General features: G+C 41.0%; 1 protein-coding gene across 1 annotated transcript in view; it reads right to left on the bottom strand.

The window, feature by feature from the left end:
- Positions 1-20748, bottom strand: part of LOC311011045 (mucin-2-like) — a gene marked incomplete at both ends in the record, with an annotated part of 52506 nt that overhangs the window by 15530 nt on the left and 16228 nt on the right. Inside the window, 19 exons of the mRNA XM_084005747.1 lie at positions 2082-2192; positions 3144-3282; positions 3662-3813; positions 3940-4049; positions 4257-4306; positions 5277-5532; positions 6069-6195; positions 6277-6371; positions 6802-6966; positions 7084-7221; positions 7501-7570; positions 8161-8265; positions 9229-9364; positions 10122-10239; positions 10329-10454; positions 11876-12086; positions 16517-16623; positions 17633-17717; positions 19764-19878. Of these exons, the coding sequence (XP_083861873.1) occupies positions 2082-2192; positions 3144-3282; positions 3662-3813; positions 3940-4049; positions 4257-4306; positions 5277-5532; positions 6069-6195; positions 6277-6371; positions 6802-6966; positions 7084-7221; positions 7501-7570; positions 8161-8265; positions 9229-9364; positions 10122-10239; positions 10329-10454; positions 11876-12086; positions 16517-16623; positions 17633-17717; positions 19764-19878 (2416 nt within the window). The remainder of the gene's footprint in view (positions 1-2081; positions 2193-3143; positions 3283-3661; positions 3814-3939; positions 4050-4256; positions 4307-5276; positions 5533-6068; positions 6196-6276; positions 6372-6801; positions 6967-7083; positions 7222-7500; positions 7571-8160; positions 8266-9228; positions 9365-10121; positions 10240-10328; positions 10455-11875; positions 12087-16516; positions 16624-17632; positions 17718-19763; positions 19879-20748) is intronic.

Here is a 20748-nt window from a genome sequence, read left to right as displayed (position 1 = left end):
ACAGAATCACCTGCTAAACATAGCTGACTGGTCCTCAACATGTATTGTAGTTATTAAGAAAATGAGCTAAAAAATGAAGCTCAGCTCATGTTGTTAGGACTTGTTATTATCAATGGGAAAGAATATAATACATAAGGAATAAAACAGGATTGGGAAATGTAGTTTTTTGGAGAAAGTTCTTTGACTACAGTTGTCCTCCACTTAACTAACAGACTTGATAACAGAAACTAATTCAACAGAAATTGCATGCAAGCATGAATAGATCCTCTGAATTTGTAATGGAATCAATTTATGTACTTTTATCTTTTAATATTTTCAAATATGTAATGGGACAGGAGCCACATATTTCTGGCATTTGATAAATAATACACTAAATAACAAATAATAAAAAATTAAAGTGTAAGTTTGGCGGAAATTGAAAATAAAGCTATTTTCTGAATGAAAATACATCAACTAAGCCGTGGAGGAAGTAATTTTCGCTCATCACGCAGTTCAGAGCTAGCACGGGCGGGAGCTAGAGTCCAAATTCGCAAACAGTGGGTTAGCATGGGGCCAACAGCCACACGCTTTCAAATCGCATTTTTAAACCACTAACATTGCTCAAAACAGCGCCAAACCTCGTCAGCAGCTTGCTCTGGGTGTCTACACATAAAACGAAGCACCAACAACTCAGTTCATGAACCCGAAGTTTATAACAGAAGACAGTTAAGAACACTCACCAATTCTACCCCTGCCAGCTCCTCGCGAAGGATAGTCCGTAAGTGTCGATTACCGAACGCAATGCAAAAGTGAAAGTGAAACTGAAGATTTCGCCCAGAATAAAACGAGTATACTTTTAAATTAGTGGCAGTTTGGCCAAATATAAGTTAATAACGGTGGGTAAAAACGTCGGGATAGTTTGTATACACTTCCAATCAGTTCAAGACAGCAGCCTTATCTGAAGCACATACATGTCACGCGAGATCTCACACGGGAACACGAGAGCTGCGTTCGGTAATCGACACTTACGGACTATCCTTCGCGAGGAGCTGGCAGGGGTAGAATTGGTGAGTGTTCTTAACTGTCTTCTGTTATAAACTTCGGGTTCATGAACTGAGTTGTTGGTGCTTCGTTTTATGTGTAGACACCCAGAGCAAGCTGCTGACGAGGTTTGGCGCTGTTTTGAGCAATGTTAGTGGTTTAAAAATGCGATTTTGAAAGCGTGTGGCTGTTGGCCCCATGCTAACCCACTGTTTGCGATGTTGGACTCTAGCTCCCACCCGTGCTAGCTCTGAACTGCGTGATGAGCGAAAATTACTTCCTCCACGGCTTAGTTGATGTATTTTCATTCAGAAAATAGCTTTATTTTCAATTTCCGCCAAACTTACACTTTAAGTTCACTAAAGCTGCAGCACTCTGTGCCATTTTCAAAGATTTTATTTTTCCTCCAGACGCACACAAGTTGGCAAGGATGAAGAGAAAAAAACTGGGAGGGTCAGGGAGATCCTGATTTTGACTTTAAAGATCAAAATCTAAATCTCATTTCCATTGATTGTTAATTTAGAAAGATAATTGTAACACCTCTATTATAAAGTGTGAGCATTGGCTTTATAGCATGCAATGAAATTCTATCATATTTGCCTCAAGGGTAAAAAATCCCACTTGAGTATCACGGCACACGGTCTCTACAGCTTTTTACTGCTTTTTACTGGTTGAATGATTGTCTGTTCAGTGGTTTTCAAACTGGGGGGACATTTTTGGGAGCCACTGGTCGATGTGATTGTCCTTTATGTACTGTATGTTCCTGTGTGTGCATTGCCTTTTTAACCTGACTGGCACCAAGACAAATTCCAACCACAATAAAGTATTGAATTGAATATTTGTTTTCAAATTAGTCTTATGCCTCCAACTTTGGTGGCAAATAAATATCAGTTTAGTTTGACTATTGTGCTTTTTCTCCCACTCCATAAATACTTTCAATGCTGTCGCATCAAAGCATCTTATTATAAGGCTTATCCATCATAGAGCAATAATTGTTCTGCAGCCTTAACCTTAATATCATAGTCTAACTTTGCGATGTAGTGTACGTGTGTTGCATTTACCCCCATGAAGATATCGATGGTCTTGGAGCAGGTGGCCCCTGTGCTTCCACATGGAACATTCTCAGTGATGATTCTGAAGCTGCCATTGCTCTGACTGATGCCGCAGTAGTCCTGAGGAAGTATGAGAACATGCAATTATTGGACACCAGTTAGAAAATGTTCATGAAATCAAACCCCATTAGAAATTATTGCTCTGTATTTTTTCATATGCATTCAGTAAATAATTCTCTATATAGTCATTTTTATTTATAGCGGCAGGCTTAGCCATTCCCGCACTGTTTTTCTGTTCCTAGATGTATTAAGTTACTGCTACCGTACTGCTATTTGATGCCCAGATAGCTCCCTCTCCTGGGGTGCTAATCCCCCCAGTCTGAAACACAACAAACAAAACAAACCACTACAAAACTACTTGGTTAGGTTGAGTAAAAAAATCCATGGTTTGGGTTAAAATTACCAAGGAATTGAAACATAACCAAAATGCAACAAAAGCACTTTGCGACGTTTAGGCAGCAAAACGACTTTTATTTACACAGGACATACAGTCTCCTGGGTTAAAGTCCTGGATTTTTGTGATGCGGCCACCACACAGACCTCCTCCCTACATGGACTTCCACAGCCTCTTTGTGATATGTACTTATACTTTATGATACGTCAAGAGCAAACTGACAAGATAAGTTCAGTGGAAACATAATTCACAATACAGTTTTGTTGTGCGTAATTCTTTTGAGACCAGGTACTTTTATTATGAAAAGCCAATTTGTGACCATGATCATTCATCCAAAATGATTGAATGAAATCATCTTTGCAGAAGGGTTCTTTGCACACCTCCCATTCCTCATCAAAGTAAGTGGAAAGCTACTCTCTCACTCATTGACAAATTAAAACATAAACAATAAACTATGTGGATTTGTGTAACTGCACTGTAAACGGTTACATAAGTCCCTTCTCTGTTCTCACAGCATAGGCCTAGCTGCTAAAAACCTCCAATGTTTCCTTGGTAACCAAAGGTCTAACATCTTAGAGACTACAGTTCTATTCACATCCGTCCCTCAGTCACTTTACCTGAAGGAGTGTGTATCCACAATCTCCGTTGAAGTCAAACCTCTTATCATCAAATGTGATGTAGTGACCGTCGCCATAGATAACACAGATTTCATCACACACTTTTGTTGTACATGTGAACTTCCTTCCACTGCAGTAGCTGTGGAGACACGCACCACACAATTAAAAAGGATTACAAAAAAAAAAAAAGGATTACAAAATGAATCAATAATCACAAACAGGATGGAAGTGAGTTGAGCTCAACAAAGCAACTTGCTAAAGACAGACATATTCTGCCCACTGATGAGTAAATTACTTGATATTTGACATAAAGAAAACAACTTCTTTCCATTCTTTCTTATCTTTGTGTTTTCATTATTTCAACATGCTTTTTCAAATGTTTCAAATATCGTTTGTTCTATTTGTATATTTTTCAAAAGTAATTTGAAATTGTTATTCAAACCTCTGCGAGAGAAATATTTTGTATGTGCATTTCTTTATTGTACTGATTCTATGTTTATGTAAAACACTGTACTGACCAGGTGTTGCAGTCCACAGTCAGCGTCTGCCCAGGCTGGTAGACATTTCCGTTGTGCAGACATGGACAGCTGGTCTCGTTGATGCAGCCTCCTGTTCCATCTGACACCAGGCCATCGGGGCACTTGCAGCCTGATACACAACCTGTAGTGATCTGCATCCAACCAAAGTGGAGGGTGTGAGCCAAGCAGGGCTGGTGGATGTACACTATGTTAGACCTGTGTGTGTGTGTGTGTGTGTGTGTGTGTGTGTGTGTGTGTGAGTGCGATAGTGTACTTACACAATCCATGTCCAGAGTGCTGCAGCTCTTCTGACACTCAGTCCCAGTGGTCCCAGGGGGAACAGCGGCGCAGTCAAAGTAAACCATGGGGGGGCGGCATGACGGCGGCGCTGGGTGGTAGGAATAAATGTATGATAAAGATGATCATGTCCAACTTCAACATGTCATGTGCATAATTCCTGGTCAGCTTGTACTGTACAGAGTTTAGATTCATGATGTGTAAGAGAATTTAATTCGCTTGACTCACTCAATTTTATTCTACAGTAAAGCATTGAAAACACAGTTATAAGGATTTGAGAATATATGTGGAAACCTACATTGTAGTTGTGTGCCTCCCGGGCAGGTGAGAGCTCCCTGTCTGCAGACACTATGGAAATAAGAGTTCATGTCATCAGTTAGCATCTTCTTTGTTCATCAATGGCTCCATTGTCCTCCAACTTCCCCTGGACTACCTTTGTGTGTGTTTATCCTTTTCGGGGTAAAATGCTATTTGTATAGGTAAAGTCCCGCCCCTTCCTGTGTTCCCCATGGGACATTATTTTGTAAAGAATATGTAGGGAAGTCAACGGTGAGCGATAATTCATTTTTTGATCGTGTTGGCAGTGTACCATGAATAACACATTTGAAGATAAATTATTTTGCAAGTCTATAAGTCCTATAACTGTTAAGACTGATAAGTCTAAGACTGTGAAAATACATAAATTCAGCATTTGTCCGTTGCCATCATGGAGTTTTGCAACTGTTGAACATAAGTAACCATATTTGGAGGGCGGTAGAGGGACAGTTGGATCTGATAAACACAAGCAGAAACAGTCTGTTTTATCTAATAAGATGAAGTTTTCACTTTGTTTTTATTACAGCAAAATGTGTTTGTCAGTCAATCAGACAGACTGACCAACATGAATGGTCACAAATGCTGCATCAAGCTCCTGAAAAAACTCAGCACCATCTAGTGGACTGAAGAAGCCATTGTTACTAAAAGCTTTAGTTTGTATTTGAAATATAAATACTTTTATAATAACATATCAACACTGGGTCTTCGTGTATGCTGTACTATGCTGAATCGATTCTAGAGATTGTGAATTATTCTAGAATTCATCAGCATGTTGTGTTACTTAACAATAGCGTCTCAGGATACATACAGTGGTACTAGTTACGTACAGTATGTCCACATTTCTCCATTTTGTTTGAGTGTTTGAATGCAACGTGTAAAATGTATAATTTGACAAAAACATCCCTTACATATTCTCAATTTACGGCTCACGATTAAATAAACTGTTGGCCGTTATTTACATGACCACTAACGGCCAGCTGACATCATTCCACTCTCTCTTTACCATGTGGAGCCATCTTTGCTGATCGTCTGTCCAGGAGGAATCATGGTGTCTTTATCGTAACAGGGACACTTTGCTCTGGTCACACAACGTCCATGTTCGTTCATGTACGTTCCCTCGGAACAGCCGCAGCCGTCCACACTGGCGAAACTGACACTGCACGAGTAGTCGATCTGGCTGAGGGAGCGACAGGTACGGCCGCAGCTGGTCATGTTGTATGCGTACACTGTTTCCGCTGCACATGATGCACTGAATTTGCCTAACGAGAGAGTAAAAATTTGAGCAGAAGAATTGTTAGATTCATACATTTGTCATGTAGATAAATCAGAGGATGCAGAAGCTGCAACTGCGCCTACGTAAACACAACAATCATTTCATTAAATGTCATTAACCTCCTGAAAACGAGTGCCGTCTGTAGGGGGTAACATGACTTTATGAAAATAATGCATAAGTAAAACAGTCAACATGTAAACATGGCCAAAACACTGAGACCGCCTGAGTATATCTTTAGAAATTGTGTCATAAATGTTGTATTTTAGTGAATTTTCACCAAATGCATATTTACAAGTGAAGACAAAGAAGTAGTTTTTTCCGTCATTGCTCTTAATTTTTTATTAATTCATTTTTTTTAAGCTTAATTTAGTTGCAGTGACTTCACATCCCTTAGCTTCTTACCTTTTAAATGACACCAGATCTATATAAGACTTATGATTTGGGAGCTATGCCTGATTCGTTTTGGGTATATTATTTTAGAGTTAATCTCTAAAATACCTCTTTTACCACAATAAAACTCACCACAGATGTTGTTCCTCCAGCCATGGATGTGGACTCCTGCCACTGAACAGGCGTAGACATACGAGGAGACGGCAGCACACATGCAGTCCTCACTGCTCTCACAGTTACAGCTGTCGTACATGCAGTTCTGTAAGGTGATGCAGCATGGACACGTTAACAGGGGACAGCAGCTCGGCTGTCATCACAGCTTTTGTGTGTGCACACTTACATCTTTGTAGGTCTTCGGGCTGAGAACAGAGTGGCAGGGGGCAAACACTCCATTGGGGTCCGTTAGTTTGGAGCACCAGTACTTGGCATAACTCTCTGCCAGACAGAAACATACAGAAGTGAAGCCACAAAACATCACATGACCTGAACATGTCAGGGTTAACTGACATTTATTTTAACTCTGGTTAACTCTGTGGTGAGGCAGCACAGTCATTAAATCTTATCTATTAGTTTCATGCAGAGCGACTTCTGGTTCTGACATTGGGACTACTTTACACTACACAGTTAGTTTTGGCAACAAAACATTCTTAGTGAGGTGACATTAGTGTGGACACTGGTCTGGTAGTTTAAGGTCCCGTGTTGGATGCATCAACCGCAGAGCGACACTTCAAATCCCTGTACACAAAACCAGTAGATTGCATTTTGTGGCTCTTTTGTGACCTGCCATGGGACTGCGACTAGGACTGGGACTGGGTCTAGTTTTATTCATATGGTGTGGGTTCATTGGAACATCCTCTAGCCATACCCTTGCTGACACTTTGGGAACAGGGGCTGCCGTAGCGGGCTTTGATGTCGGGGCAGCCGGCTCTCATTTTCCACGTGTTGGCGAACTCTCCAGCGGTGCCCTCCACCAGCCCACTCTTCACCAGGAAGTCATCACTCATTTTGTTGTTGAAGTTCCCACACAAACCTGTTGTGACACACATTTACACAGATACTAACATTTAACAATCTTTTTTTTACTGAATATAACAGTTGGATTATCATTTGTCAATTCTGGAGGCATTTTTCCAAAGCTGAAACATACCAGAGAGGTTTCCTTTAAGTGAAGTGTCAGCTATGATATAGACCTGCATCACGGGGGACAGCTGGACCATCACGTGAAGGCCGACCTTGACGCTTACAGAGATGTAGAAGGACGATGGCCTGAAGGCACTAACCTCCGCTGCAGCAGTCAGGACATAGAACAATGAATTCAACATGCAAACACTGAGCTCAAGCCATCCTCATGTCCATCTTCTTATCTTTATATGAGTCACTTCATTTATGTGTATCTACCACATCAATACAAATTCAAAACTTTTTATTCCTGCTGTAATTTTTTTTTATTCTTAACTTGAGTACATCAAATAGGGCTGTATCTGAGGGTCTTTTTTCTTTAAAAAAAAATGTTTATGTTTTCTATCATGCTGTGTCTTCTGTGTTATAATTTGAAACAACTCACGTGTAAACAGTGGAAGCTGAGAGAGAATCTGGTTCACATAGACCTGCCCGGTTGCTTGGATTTTAACAACCTGACACATGGTGGAAAGACACATTTTAGATGATCTCAAACAGTCCAACAATATTTACAACTAATTCTCAGATGTTGTTTAAACCTGCTTGGTGCACCATGTTGGTGAGGGTGGCACAACCTTGATATTATATATTATTCTAAAAGTCGCTGTGACCCTTAACAGGAAAGTCAGCGTTCAATAGTGGATGGATGAAAATATAAAAGTAGTTTCAAGTTGGATATAGATCTGTTCAACATTGTAATTTGTGAAAGAACAGAGTAGCAAAGTCATTGTCATGGATACCGAAAGGTGCGTGACATGGTGGTCAACGACACCGCAATTTCGTTTGAATTCCATGTTTACACATCTTTTATCAGCTGCTACAATTTTGCAGTAGCATCATAATTCAACAGTTAGACCACTAAATGAAACTTTATTTACACATTGACAGACATCATTGTGTAATTCATGGCACAATTTAAACAATATTTTTCAATCCCCATTGACAATCGTACAACATTTTTTTTCACTGGAGGGGGCACCTGCATTACTTATAGTAAAAAATATATGCGTGTGTGTGTGTGTATTTGTGTGTGTGTGCAATTTACCACAGATTTGCTGAATAAACTCAGGGTCACAGCTCGGAGGCAGGTCCTACTTTCAGCCAGACCACACTTGACCAGGTCCCCCAGAACAGTGGAGCCATCACCTGCCTGAAACACACATTGCGACAAAACTTTAACTTCAATGAGTAAAAGGCTGACCACTAGTGACAGACTAATGTCACCAACTATAAACAGGAACTTTTTGGGGCACGCTCAAAAGTCACTGTTTACTAAATGGTAAATTGATCCATCATAGCATGCAGTATGTCTGTCAGTGTCCTGCTGGTATAAAATGGCATAACTGGTATGTACGTGTCAGAAGGCATCGTGTGTGATTTTTATTATTTATGTATGTTAATGGATGGTTTTAGTATATGTTTTATTTGTTTGTTGCATGTTTTTGATTTGATATCTATTCTTTCCAGCTTGCATTCTCTCTACTGGCCATCAGGGGGCGTCTCCTCTGGTTGAAAAAAGAAGTCTCATAGCATAGTCAATGAGAAAATTAGCCTAATTCTCTATTGATTTATTATCTCAGTAAACAGTTTAAAGAGTTTTTAAAGAGTTTATGCTCTCAGTCTCTAGTTTCAAGTCTTCTTCAATCCAGCATGATGTTCATTTAGTACATTATGGTCCACTTAGAGTCCAACAGACCAGAAAGCAGGGGATGCTTTAGGCCTTGGTCACCAAATATGGTGACTTCCTTCGCTAGTTGCAAACATTCTAAGATGGCGCCCGCCAAAATGTCGAGCTCAGGTTTTCAAACCTGTACTCCACAAACCAATGAATGATGTCACCATGGCTACGACCACTGACACAGTCTACTTCCTGTTGTTAACTGTTGCAGACTCACTTTTACAGAGTACCATGCTGGAATTTGGGCTGTAGCACTTTGCTCCTGGTGATGTTGGGACTTTGAAATTCAGTGACTTTAAAAATCCTGAGTGTGTTCTAGTCCTGCTCTGTGTGGAAAGTGTCCTGAGATAACTTTTGTTGTGATAAGACACTATAAATAACATTGCATTGAATTCCCATAGTCCTTGATGTATGTGGTTGCAGATCATGACGTACCAGAGCCAGGACGTAGGAGCAGTCTCCATGGAAGGTGTAGGCCTTTCCATCAAAGGTGTTGATGTGAGCCCCTCCCTCCACGGAGCAGATTCCTTGACAATCCTCTGTACAATTCCACTGTCCACTCTGACACACACTAACAGCACACACACACACACACACACACATCTGTAATCCATCTTTTTTTTTTTTTTTGCAGTAGTACTGCTACTGCAAAAAAAAAACTTTTGGTAAATACTACTACTGGTAAATACTACTGCTACTACTACTAATACTGTTAATACTACTACTACTGTTAATATTACTACTACTGCTAATGCTACTACTACTGTTAATACCAACATTACTTTTAATACTAACACGACTGTTAACATTACAACTACTGTTAATACTACTACTGCTAATATTACTACTACCGTTAATCCGTTAATGCTACTAGCCTACTACACTACTACTTCTGCTAATGTTACTACTGCTGCTACTGTTACTACTGCTGCTTATACTACTACTACTACTGTTAATACTACTCCTACTACTACTACTACTACTGTTAATACTACTACTACTGTCAATATACTACTACTATTAATACTACTACTACTACTACTGTTAATATTACTACTACTACAAATACTACTCCTACTGTTAATACTGCTACTATTATTGATAGACTGGTTACCTGTCTGTCTCTACATGTGGCTTCCTCCCACAGTCCAAAGACATGTAGAATGGGGACCTCTCTGTCTCTACATGTCAGCCTACATGTCCTAATCTTTTATTCACTCATCATAAACCGGGAAGATGTGTTTATTCATTATCTAAAACTTGAATAAATAAATAAATAAATAACTGAGTGACTTCAAACATAACTTTAAACATAACTCTTTTCTTACCAGGATCTACATTTGGAAGAGAAGGACTCTCCAGACTTGTAGACTTTGTTGTTGTGCCGACATGGACACTGACTCACTGCAATGCAGCCAGTGTCACTGATGTCATTGATGACGGTTCCTGAGGAGAGGACAGATAATAATCATTGCTGTCATGAGACAGGGCTTGCATATCGTGCATACACTTGAGAGTAGGAAGTGTGTGGATACCAGGAGGGCAATGGCAGCCGTCACTGTAGTGGTTGTTACACGTCTGGCTGGCCTGAGGGGTGGAGCAGCTGTCAGCACAGGAACTGCTGTACTCGGTGTACTGCATGTTGTACGGACACGTCACATCTGTGGAGACAAGCTCTTTAATGCTGCTGGACCAGTGACAAGTCAAACATTTTTTGCAAAATATGAGGCAAATAACATGCCATCTGACATTTCAACACAGTCTTGAAATGGTCAATTATTTTGACTTTCAACCATGAGACAGCCTAACCCTAAGGGTGCGTTCAAATGCGAAGCAAATTTTCACCTTGCGTTACCCGTGCAAGTTTATCCGCGGGAACATTTGCACGTCAGGGAGGAGGCGGGGCTTAGTTCCATGTGGGCACCAACCACGGCCCCATCATGGCTGAAATCACCACTATTGCTGCTTTGTACATGTCAAAGTCCCAGATCCACCAGGAAACCAGACACCATCCTGTCTGAGTTCATGACATCATCCAGAGGTGCTCGGTGGATTTCACCAAGCTGGATTCACTGGATCTAGCAAAACCCACGTCTGCTGGTTTACCACAGCTGGATGAACCAAAATAAAACTATGTAGCTGTGATTTAATATCAATAACCAGATGAAAAGGATGCTGAAATAACTCCATAATGATGGTGATCAATAAAAAGTGTGAAGTCATGCTTTGTTGGGTCTGTCTGCAAGACGACAAACTTACTACTTTTAAAATGCTTATTTTCTGAACGGAGTCTGTTCGGGTGTTATATAGCTATGCTAACATTGTAGCTGCTCCATCAACACTCCAAATTAGGTCCATCCATCGTCTATCGCTTATCCTGTATTCAGGGTCCCGGACCCGACCCGGGAATCAAACCCGGGACCCTCTCCCTGTGAGGCTACAGTGCTACCCACCACACCACCGTGCAGCCCTCCAAATAAGATCATCTAGACATAAACACAGCAGAGACCTTGTTGTTTGGACCACAGACAGTCTCTAGTTTCTCCACATAGTCTGGTCTGGTCTCTGGACTAATGTGAGTGACTATTGTAGACGTCTGGGGGACCACAGACAGTCTCTGGTTTCTCCACATAGTCTGGTCTGGTCTCTGGACTAATGTGAGCTACTATTGTAGACCTCTGTGGGACCAAAGGAGACAACATTTGGTTCCCCCATGTCTAATATCACAATGTCAAAGGACAGGAGGAGAATCTCAACGCTGAGAGGCTTTCATGCCACAGCGTCATATGAATTTGTCACTCAAGCTGAAATACTTCAACTTGCACGAATACCCAAATGCTACAAATTCTGCATATTTTTCTAATTTGCATGGTGTGTCTCGCGTTAATCGCACTGCGTGGTGGTTGCCCCGCAAAAAAAACAATTTGCGTATGTTCACACACAGCATAACAACTGTTTTGAACTCATGCGCTTGTGATGTTTTTCTTCCTTAGTCACACTAAGGAAGTAGTTCCTCACTGCTGTGAGACTGTGTTGGTAATTCATAAAGCAACTATCTTTAGGTTTTTTTTAGCATCCTTACGACAAAACGTTGCATTCCTCCATTGTTGGGGCTGGCCTCCTGCATGGGCACACTCTCTGGAGAACTCCGAAATGGTTTTGCAGAGGAAGAAATCGGTTGTGTTTGCAGAGTTGCACATATCAGACATGCAGGCTTTACTGAAGGCTTCCACATCCAGACGGTTCCGGCAATTAATGAATGGAGCACTGCGGAAGATCTGATCACAGTATTGCTGAAAAAGAAAAATCAATCCATTATAAAAATCCACTTTGGAGTTCTACCTACAACCCTTGAACCTGCTGAACTACAGTTAATGGCTGCATTTAGACTTTGTCTAATATCAACTGTGTTGACACTAAAAAGACAATAAAAAGAGAAACTAAATACAGAACACAAGGAAGGTAGGTTGAATTGAACAAAATGTTTGCTTTAATAAAAAAAGAAAAACTGATAGCAAATTACAAATTAACAGCAACAGGATGGATGGGTGGATAGTGACTGATTTGGGTGGTGACCTATCAGTGATTTACTACCAGTGTTGGGAACGTTACTTTAAAAAAGTAATTAGTTATAGTTACTCACTACTTGTTCCAAAAAGTAACTGAGTTAGTAACTGAATTACTTTATAATAAAAGTAACTAGGGAAAGTAACTATTTGCGTTACTGTAAAAAAAAAAGTTGCTTTATGTCAAAGAATTTTGATTTTTCTGAGCAGTTTTCTGCTGCTTATCTCTCTCCCGTTCTGTCTCCGACTCACTCACACACACTCTGCCCCAGCGCCGCCCTTCCACTCACGTCACTTTTTTAAATCCCCTACAGCGCGAAACATCGAGTCCCGCGGCTCATTTAGGAAAATGACAGCTCCGAGACGCTGCTTGTTTAGTTTGAGGAGATGGTAGTGCTAATAATAATAAAGCAAGATGATTATTATCATGACCTTATCTGTTACCATTGGAAATCCTGAAATGTAGTAATGTCCGAATCCAAGCCCATCCAAGATAAAACGGGCACCTTCGGAATACGTAAAAGACGCACCGGCGTGAAATGTTTTTATTTGGGTTATTAAGTATAATTTATGAAAAATTCAGTGTTAGGGATAAGTTGTTCATTTCACACAAAAAAGACATAGACTAGTTACCTGTCTGTCTCTACATGTCAGCCCTGTGACAGACTGGCGACCTGTCAGTCTCTACATGTCAGTCCTGTGATAGACCGGTTACCTGTCTGTCTCCACATGTCAGCCCTGTGATAGACTGGTTACCTGTCTGTCTCTACATGTCAGCCCTGTGATAGAATGGCGACCTGTCTGTCTCCACATGTCAGCCCTGTGATAGACTGGTTACCTGTCTGTCTCTACATGTCAGCCTTGTGATAGACTGGTTACCTGTCTGTCACTACGTGTCAGCCCTGTGATAGACGGGTGACCTGTCTGTCTCTACATGTCAGCCCTGTGATAGACTGGTTACCTGTCTGTCACTACATGTCAGCCCTGTGATAGACTGGTTACCTGTCTGTCTCTACATGTCAGCCCTGTGACAGACTGGCGACCTGTCAGTCTCTAAATGTCAGTCCTGTGATAGACCGGTTACCTGTCTGTCACTACATGTCAGCTGTGTGATGGACTGGTTACCTGTCTGTCTCCACATGTCAGCCCTGTGATAGACTGGTTACCTGTCTGTCTCTACATGTCAGCTGTGTGATAGATTGGTTACCTGTCTGTCTCCAAATGTCAGCCCTGTGATAGACTGGTTACCTGCCTGTCTCTACGTGTCAGCCCTGTGATAGACTAGTTACCTGTCTGTCTCTACATGTCAGCCTTGTGATAGACTGGTGACCTGTCTGTCTCTACATGTCAGCCCTGTGATAGACTGGTTACCTGTCTGTCTCTACATGTCAGCCCTGTGATAGAATGGCGACCTGTCAGTCTCTACATGTCAGTCCTGTGACAGACCGGTTACCTGTCTGTCTCTAAATGTCAGCCCTGTGATAGACTGGTTACCTGTCTGTCTCTACATGTCAGCCCTGTGATAGACTGGTTACCTGTATGTCTCTACATCTCAGCCCTGTGATAGACTAGCTACCTGTCTTTCTCTACATGTCAGCCCTGTGATAGACTGGTTACCTGTCTGTCTCTACATGTCAGCCCTGTGATAGACCGGCGACCTGTCAGTCTCTACATGTCAGTCCTGTGATAGACCGATTACCTGTCTGTCTCTACATGTCAGCCCTGTGATAGACTGGTTACCTGTCTGTCTCTACATGTCAGCCCTGTGATAGACTGGTTACCTGTCTGTCTCTATATGTCAGCCCTGTGATAGACTGGTTACCTGTCTGTCTCCACATGTCAGCCCTGTGATAGACTGGTTACCTGTCTGTCTCTACATGTCAGCCCTGTGATAGAATGGCGACCTGTCAGTCTCTACATGTCAGTCCTGTGACAGACCGGTTACCTGTCTGTCTCTAAATGTCAGCCCTGTGATAGACTGGTTACCTGTCTGTCTCTACATGTCAGCCCTGTGATAGACTGGTTACCTGTCTGTCTCTACATCTCAGCCCTGTGATAGACTAGCTACCTGTCTTTCTCTACATGTCAGCCCTGTGATAGACTAGTTACCTGTCTGTCTCTACATGTCAGCCCTGTGATAGACTGGTTACCTGTCTGTCTCTACATGTCAGCCCTGTGATAGACTGGCGACCTGTCAGTCTCTGCATGTCAGTCCTGTGATAGACCGGTTACCTGTCTGTCTCTAGATGTAAGCCCTGTGATAGACTGGTTACCTGTCTGTCTCTAAATGTCAGCCTTGTGATAGACCGAACCCGACAAACCTAACGGGACCCACGGGTTCGGGACAGGTTCGGGTCTAAAATATAAGTAAGTGAATGGGGTCGGGTCGGACGTCGGGCTTAATTTTTTCCGCTCAGTGTATTAATCATTGCTGCTGTTCACCGTAAAGAAAGTCTGGCTGCTGCGTGTAACGTGCATCATGGAGAGGGGCGGGGGCAGACCTGACGCCACTGCGCCAAGTTTACTTTTCACCAACTCCATCTACTTCTCCAGGCGAAAGGCGTGCACGCAGTGGCGTCAGGTCTGCCCCCGCCCCTCTCCATGATGCACGTTACACGCAGCAGCCAGACTTTCTTTACGGTGAACAGCAGCAATGATTAATACACTGAGCGGAAAAAATTAAGCCCGACGTCCGACCCGACCCCATTCACTTACTTATATTTTAGACCCGAACCTGTCCCGAACCCGTGGGTCCCGTTAGGTTTGTCCGATTACCTGTCTGTCTCTACATGTCAGCCCTGTGATAGACTGGTTACCTGTCTGTCTCTACATGTCAGCCCTGTGATAGACTGGTTACCTGTCTGTCTCTATATGTCAGCCCTGTGATAGACTGGTTACCTGTCTGTCTCCACATGTCAGCCCTGTGATAGACTGGTTACCTGTCTGTCTCTACATGTCAGCCCTGTGATAGAATGGCGACCTGTCAGTCTCTACATGTCAGTCCTGTGACAGACCGGTTACCTGTCTGTCTCTAAATGTCAGCCCTGTGATAGACTGGTTACCTGTCTGTCTCTACATGTCAGCCCTGTGATAGACTGGTTACCTGTCTGTCTCTACATCTCAGCCCTGTGATAGACTAGCTACCTGTCTTTCTCTACATGTCAGCCCTGTGATAGACTAGTTACCTGTCTGTCTCTACATGTCAGCCCTGTGATAGACTGGTTACCTGTCTGTCTCTACATGTCAGCCCTGTGATAGACTGGCGACCTGTCAGTCTCTGCATGTCAGTCCTGTGATAGACCGGTTACCTGTCTGTCTCTACATGTAAGCCCTGTGATAGACTGGTTACCTGTCTGTCTCTAAATGTCAGCCTTGTGATAGACCGAACCCGACAAACCTAACGGGACCCACGGGTTCGGGACAGGTTCGGGTCTAAAATATAAGTAAGTGAATGGGGTCGGGTCGGACGTCGGGCTTAATTTTTTCCGCTCAGTGTATTAATCATTGCTGCTGTTCACCGTAAAGAAAGTCTGGCTGCTGCGTGTAACGTGCATCATGGAGAGGGGCGGGGGCAGACCTGACGCCACTGCGTGCATGCCTTTCGCCTGGAGAAGTAGATGGAGTTGGTGAAAAGTAAACTTGCCGCAGGTGAATTCACCGTCGCCGTCTTCTGGTCGTGATAATACGTGTATGAGAAAAAAAAAAAGAAGGGGGGCGTCGGGCCGCGGGCCAGGTTCGGGCAAAAAATCCATGTTGATATGTCGGGTTACATCGGGTCCGGGGTTTAAAAGCCACGGGCTGGGTCGGGTCGTAATTTTCAGGCCCGTTGAGAACTCTACTGTCTGTCTCTACATGTCAGCCCTGTGATTGAATGGAGACCTGTCCAGGCATGGGATCGGCTCCAGCCCCCCATACTTAACAGTATGGATGAATGTATTGTGACTGATTTGTGTGGTGACTTATCACTGATTTTCTACATGTCAGCCCTGTAATAGACCTGGACACGTCTCCAGGGGTATGAATTCAGGATAAGCGGTTGACAATGGATGTTACGTTTGCCAAAGTTGAAGAAAAAAACACAGACACAACAGCATCCCCTCCTCCATGCATATGAGATGTTTAATGTCTGTTTGGAGTGTTATTGAGTGAAGAGGTACCTTATTGCCACAGCTCAGGACAGGGTTGAGCTCCGGCTCCTCACAACTCTCCGTTGGATCGTCCACCTTGTAGCTGTCAGCGTAGTCCGCCACCGACTGCAGAGCTCCTGTACAGTCACACAACAATGCTCACCGGGATTATACAGCAATAAAAAGTTGCAATTAGGTTTGTAACATTTTTTGGGAACTTTCAACTGTTTCAAGTCAAACAAGAAACAATTTCTTTCAGCTCCTTGCACTGGACTGAGAAATAAGTGGCAGATGGTGGAGGGTACTTGGAATAAATTGTTAATAAAAAGAACAAACATACACAGTAAAAATATGTATGTTTTGGGGGATTTTATTTTATTAGTATTTTGCAAATATTTAATCTTTTTTCTTCTACTACTTTTTATTATTGTTTTGCATATCGGAATCGTTATATTTGTTGACCAAAATGTGGCAGTGTTTTTGACAATCAATCAATCAAATAGTAATGGAACATGTGTTTAAAAAACTATTTTCAAGTTAGATCGTTAGTTAGATTTCTTAGGTAAAAGTCAATATTTTCTAAAAGGCCTTGCAATAGTCAATAGCTCTAGGTGCTATAACCTTGAATGGATTGAAAAGTATAATACATCTTGAAGCAACAGTATGTTTGTTTCACCTGAGGTCGCATGTTGTAAACTATTTGCACTAATGCAGTGCTTGGAAACTTGTGAAAATTGTCAATTGGAAATATCTGAAGCATTAGTCATAGTATCAAGCTGTTGTTTGGTTAACCCACTGATGGGGTGTTTCTCGTTAACTATATATACTTATACTAAGTATATTGTCATTCTGTTCAAATACATGCTTGCAGTTCCACTCACACAAACACAAAACTACAGTTAAAAAAAACAATATTGCATTACGATCTCAAAACATTAACAATGATACCGTTAAAATGAACATGAACTATATAAAAAGCTAGGTATTTTAATTATCTTTTGAAAATGCAAAAATTACATTAATAAATTAGGTACATTTTCACTTTAATATTAAAGTATTGATTAGTATTCAATTCAATCATATCGCATGCATGGCTCATATTAAGGAATCTGTTTCACACATTGAGAACACTGAAGAGGATCTTACCATCTTTCACATAATCATTGGCTACACCGTCAAGGTTTCCGCAGAGTCCACATGTCTGGTTCTGGTATTTTTTATCAATTTCAATCTGTGAACAAACACACAGTTATTGGTTAGTGAGTATAGCATTTATGATTCAAAGCAGGTTGATAAGATTTCAACATATGAATCAAAGGTAGACATGCATGATTACATTTCTATGTAATCAGTCGTTTGAGTATATGCTGTATGTGAGCTCTGACATGTCTAAACTGTCTCTCTCTGTTTGCTTTGGAAAGTTATTAGTCAAGATTTGCTTTTCCTGCTGGAGCATGACCTGTGGTGTGATCTGCAAAGTGCTTAAAGAAGTTGCATTTACTTTGTGGTTTTCAGGTTTTGTATGTTTAAAGTATTTGCTTATGGCTCCAGGATATATCCAACAAACTCACTATGCAGTCATCCTTGAGCAAGCTTTGAGGCTAGGCTTGTCCCTGTTATTTCAGACATCAGTAGTTTGTCTATGAGGTTTGAAGTCAAGCTGGAAGAAGAACTGATTTTGATGGATAGTGCCATTAGCATTTATAAAGTTAAACTGTGACATTTGGACCATTACTTTAAAACCTGGACGTCCTGTCTTATTTGAAATAACTTGCCGTAATTTCTTGAAGACACAACATTTAGATGGTGCATTGAAGTGCCAATCATGGCTCTCATATTTCATTCATTTCATCCATCAGACAGAGAATGTATCAGACAGTCTCATGGCAGTTGGTGAAATATTCCAGAAATGTAAATCTATTAATTCTCATACACAGATTTTTGTTTTGTTTTGCTAAGCATGACTTTAAAACAAATGAATTTTAATTGGAAATTTGATAGTAATGTTTGTGACCAAGTTATTAGTAGTTAGTAGTTTCCTATCAGTTGGGACGACACATACAGTTATGTTTAGGCACGAAAACCTCATCTCTCCATCTCGTGGTTAAAAGTCCTGTGTTGTTGGACCCATCCACATCCCCACCCCCGCCATAAGTAGTCTTTATCAATATTTAATACTACGTCACTAGATCAGGACTAGGTGAAACCCAGTATCTGCCGTGTGTGGTCAATGAGCTTTATTGCAGATAACATGACATGGTTAAGTTACTTTTGAGTAAAATGTAACAAATGCACTAACAAGATGTGTACTCTTCGTACTCGTTTAATATATTTGATTCGAAAGATGTTATAATGAAGGAAATGGCCCTCATTATATTGAAAGGGAAAGTGTTCTTGATGAGTAGAGGTTATAGCTTTTGCCACGTTACTGGCTTGATGAATGATTCTCCTCCATTGGAAGAAGGCAGCGCCACCATGTCGTTGAGTGGAGGAAGTGATATCACACTCCAAACTTGATAACTGTTTCCGTGTGATTTTGAACACCCATTCCCCATTTTAAGTGTAATCCAATCATGATTTACCCCTTTTTTCTTATTTTATCCGCTTCATTTGGACTCATATTTATTTCCTTCAATAACTTCCACATGACAAATTACCACTACCACATTTAATTTAATTTAAAACCAAAACAGCAGCAAATTTTGCACATTTATGTTTAATTTAATCGTTGCAGTTTAGTATATTTATTGTGTATTCTAATATTTTTCTAATATTGTGTATTCTGTAGACAAACTGTATATCTACTGTTGATATGTAGAAGGATAGCACGATAACCGGCTGCTGTGATACAATAATTTCCCAATTTCATATTAATAAAGAACATTTATATATATATTTATGTATTCCCCTGTGAGTACAATTGGCATATCTGTGTAAAATTGAGTGAGAATGTGAACGTTTACGTAACTTTGTACAGGTATGTTAGATGTCCACTGTACATTTTGTGTTTTTAATGTTTGCATGTAAAAAAATCCAATGAAAATATTTGAAAAGAAGGATAGGTTTATTATTGGTTTTGGCCATTTTGAGAGAAGTGTGCATTTGTTCATTTTTGTACGTTATATATGCACACATAACCAATGTGCAGGAACAGGAAAAGTCAGATCCTGTTAAGTTATTTAAGGGAGGGTGACAGTGTGACAGCGTGTTTGAAACCCCTTGAGCAGAAAACAAAACAGGTTGGACATGTGTACATATGAGAGGGTTTGCTACATACATCCAAGGAGTCATCCTGGTTCCAGGTGACTTTAATTCCCAGCTGAGCTGTGACAACGATACTCGATGTGGTCCCAATGACAGACACCCCGAATGTGACATAAGGCAGAAGCACCCTGCAGAAAAAAAAAGTTAGCGTGAACACAACAAACAGGAATTCATGTTCTCATGAGCCAAAGTAACAACTGTGTACTGTGAATGTGAATTAATTGGTTAGGTTTATTAAAAATACATTGTTAGGTCTATAAAATAAAATGACTTGTTTAGGACTACACAGTTAGGTTTAGGTAACAAAACTATTTGGTTAGGTTTCATAAAAAAACATGTTTCAGTTTAAAATGACTAAAAACTTGAAACAAAACAAAAATGCAATAGATGCTCTCCGTATAAACTGAACTCAATCTACTTTCCAATAAGCAAGCTGAGGAACAGAAATCTCAAAGCAAAACACTCTCATCAATTGTGCAGTCAAATTTGACTTCAGTCAGGTAAACTTACAATAGATTACCGGAAAATGAATGATACTTTAGATACTGTTTTGTAATCTTTAAAAATCAGAGTCATAGAACAACCCAGACTTGCCAGACTAATTCTTTGATAATCTCCCCATTCCAACGTTAGATCCTGATAGAGGAAAATAAATGGAGGAGGGAATTTCTCTTGAGGAATTCACGGCTGCTATTAAATGAATGCAGAGTGGCAAGAGTCCTGGTTCTGAAGGATTCCCCACCATATTCTATTAGAAATTCAATGATAGCCTACTAGACTATTCAGAGAGATGCACAAAAAAACTCTACCCCCGACTTGAGGATAGGCCACTATTTCACTACTCCTAATCAAATAAGAATTGGCTTAATTGTGGTTCATTTTGGCCCATATCATTATTAAAGTAGACTTTAAAATACTTTCTAAAATACTAGCTTGAAGACACAACATCTTCCCTGAATAATGTCACCTGATCAAACTGGCTTTGTGAAGAGACTGTG

This window comes from Eutrigla gurnardus (genome assembly GCF_963514095.1).
Source record: "Eutrigla gurnardus genome assembly, chromosome: 1".
NCBI lineage: Eukaryota > Metazoa > Chordata > Actinopteri > Perciformes > Triglidae > Eutrigla > Eutrigla gurnardus.
Note: the sequence above shows the minus strand (reverse complement) of the source record. Positions and strands in the feature narration are given on the sequence as shown.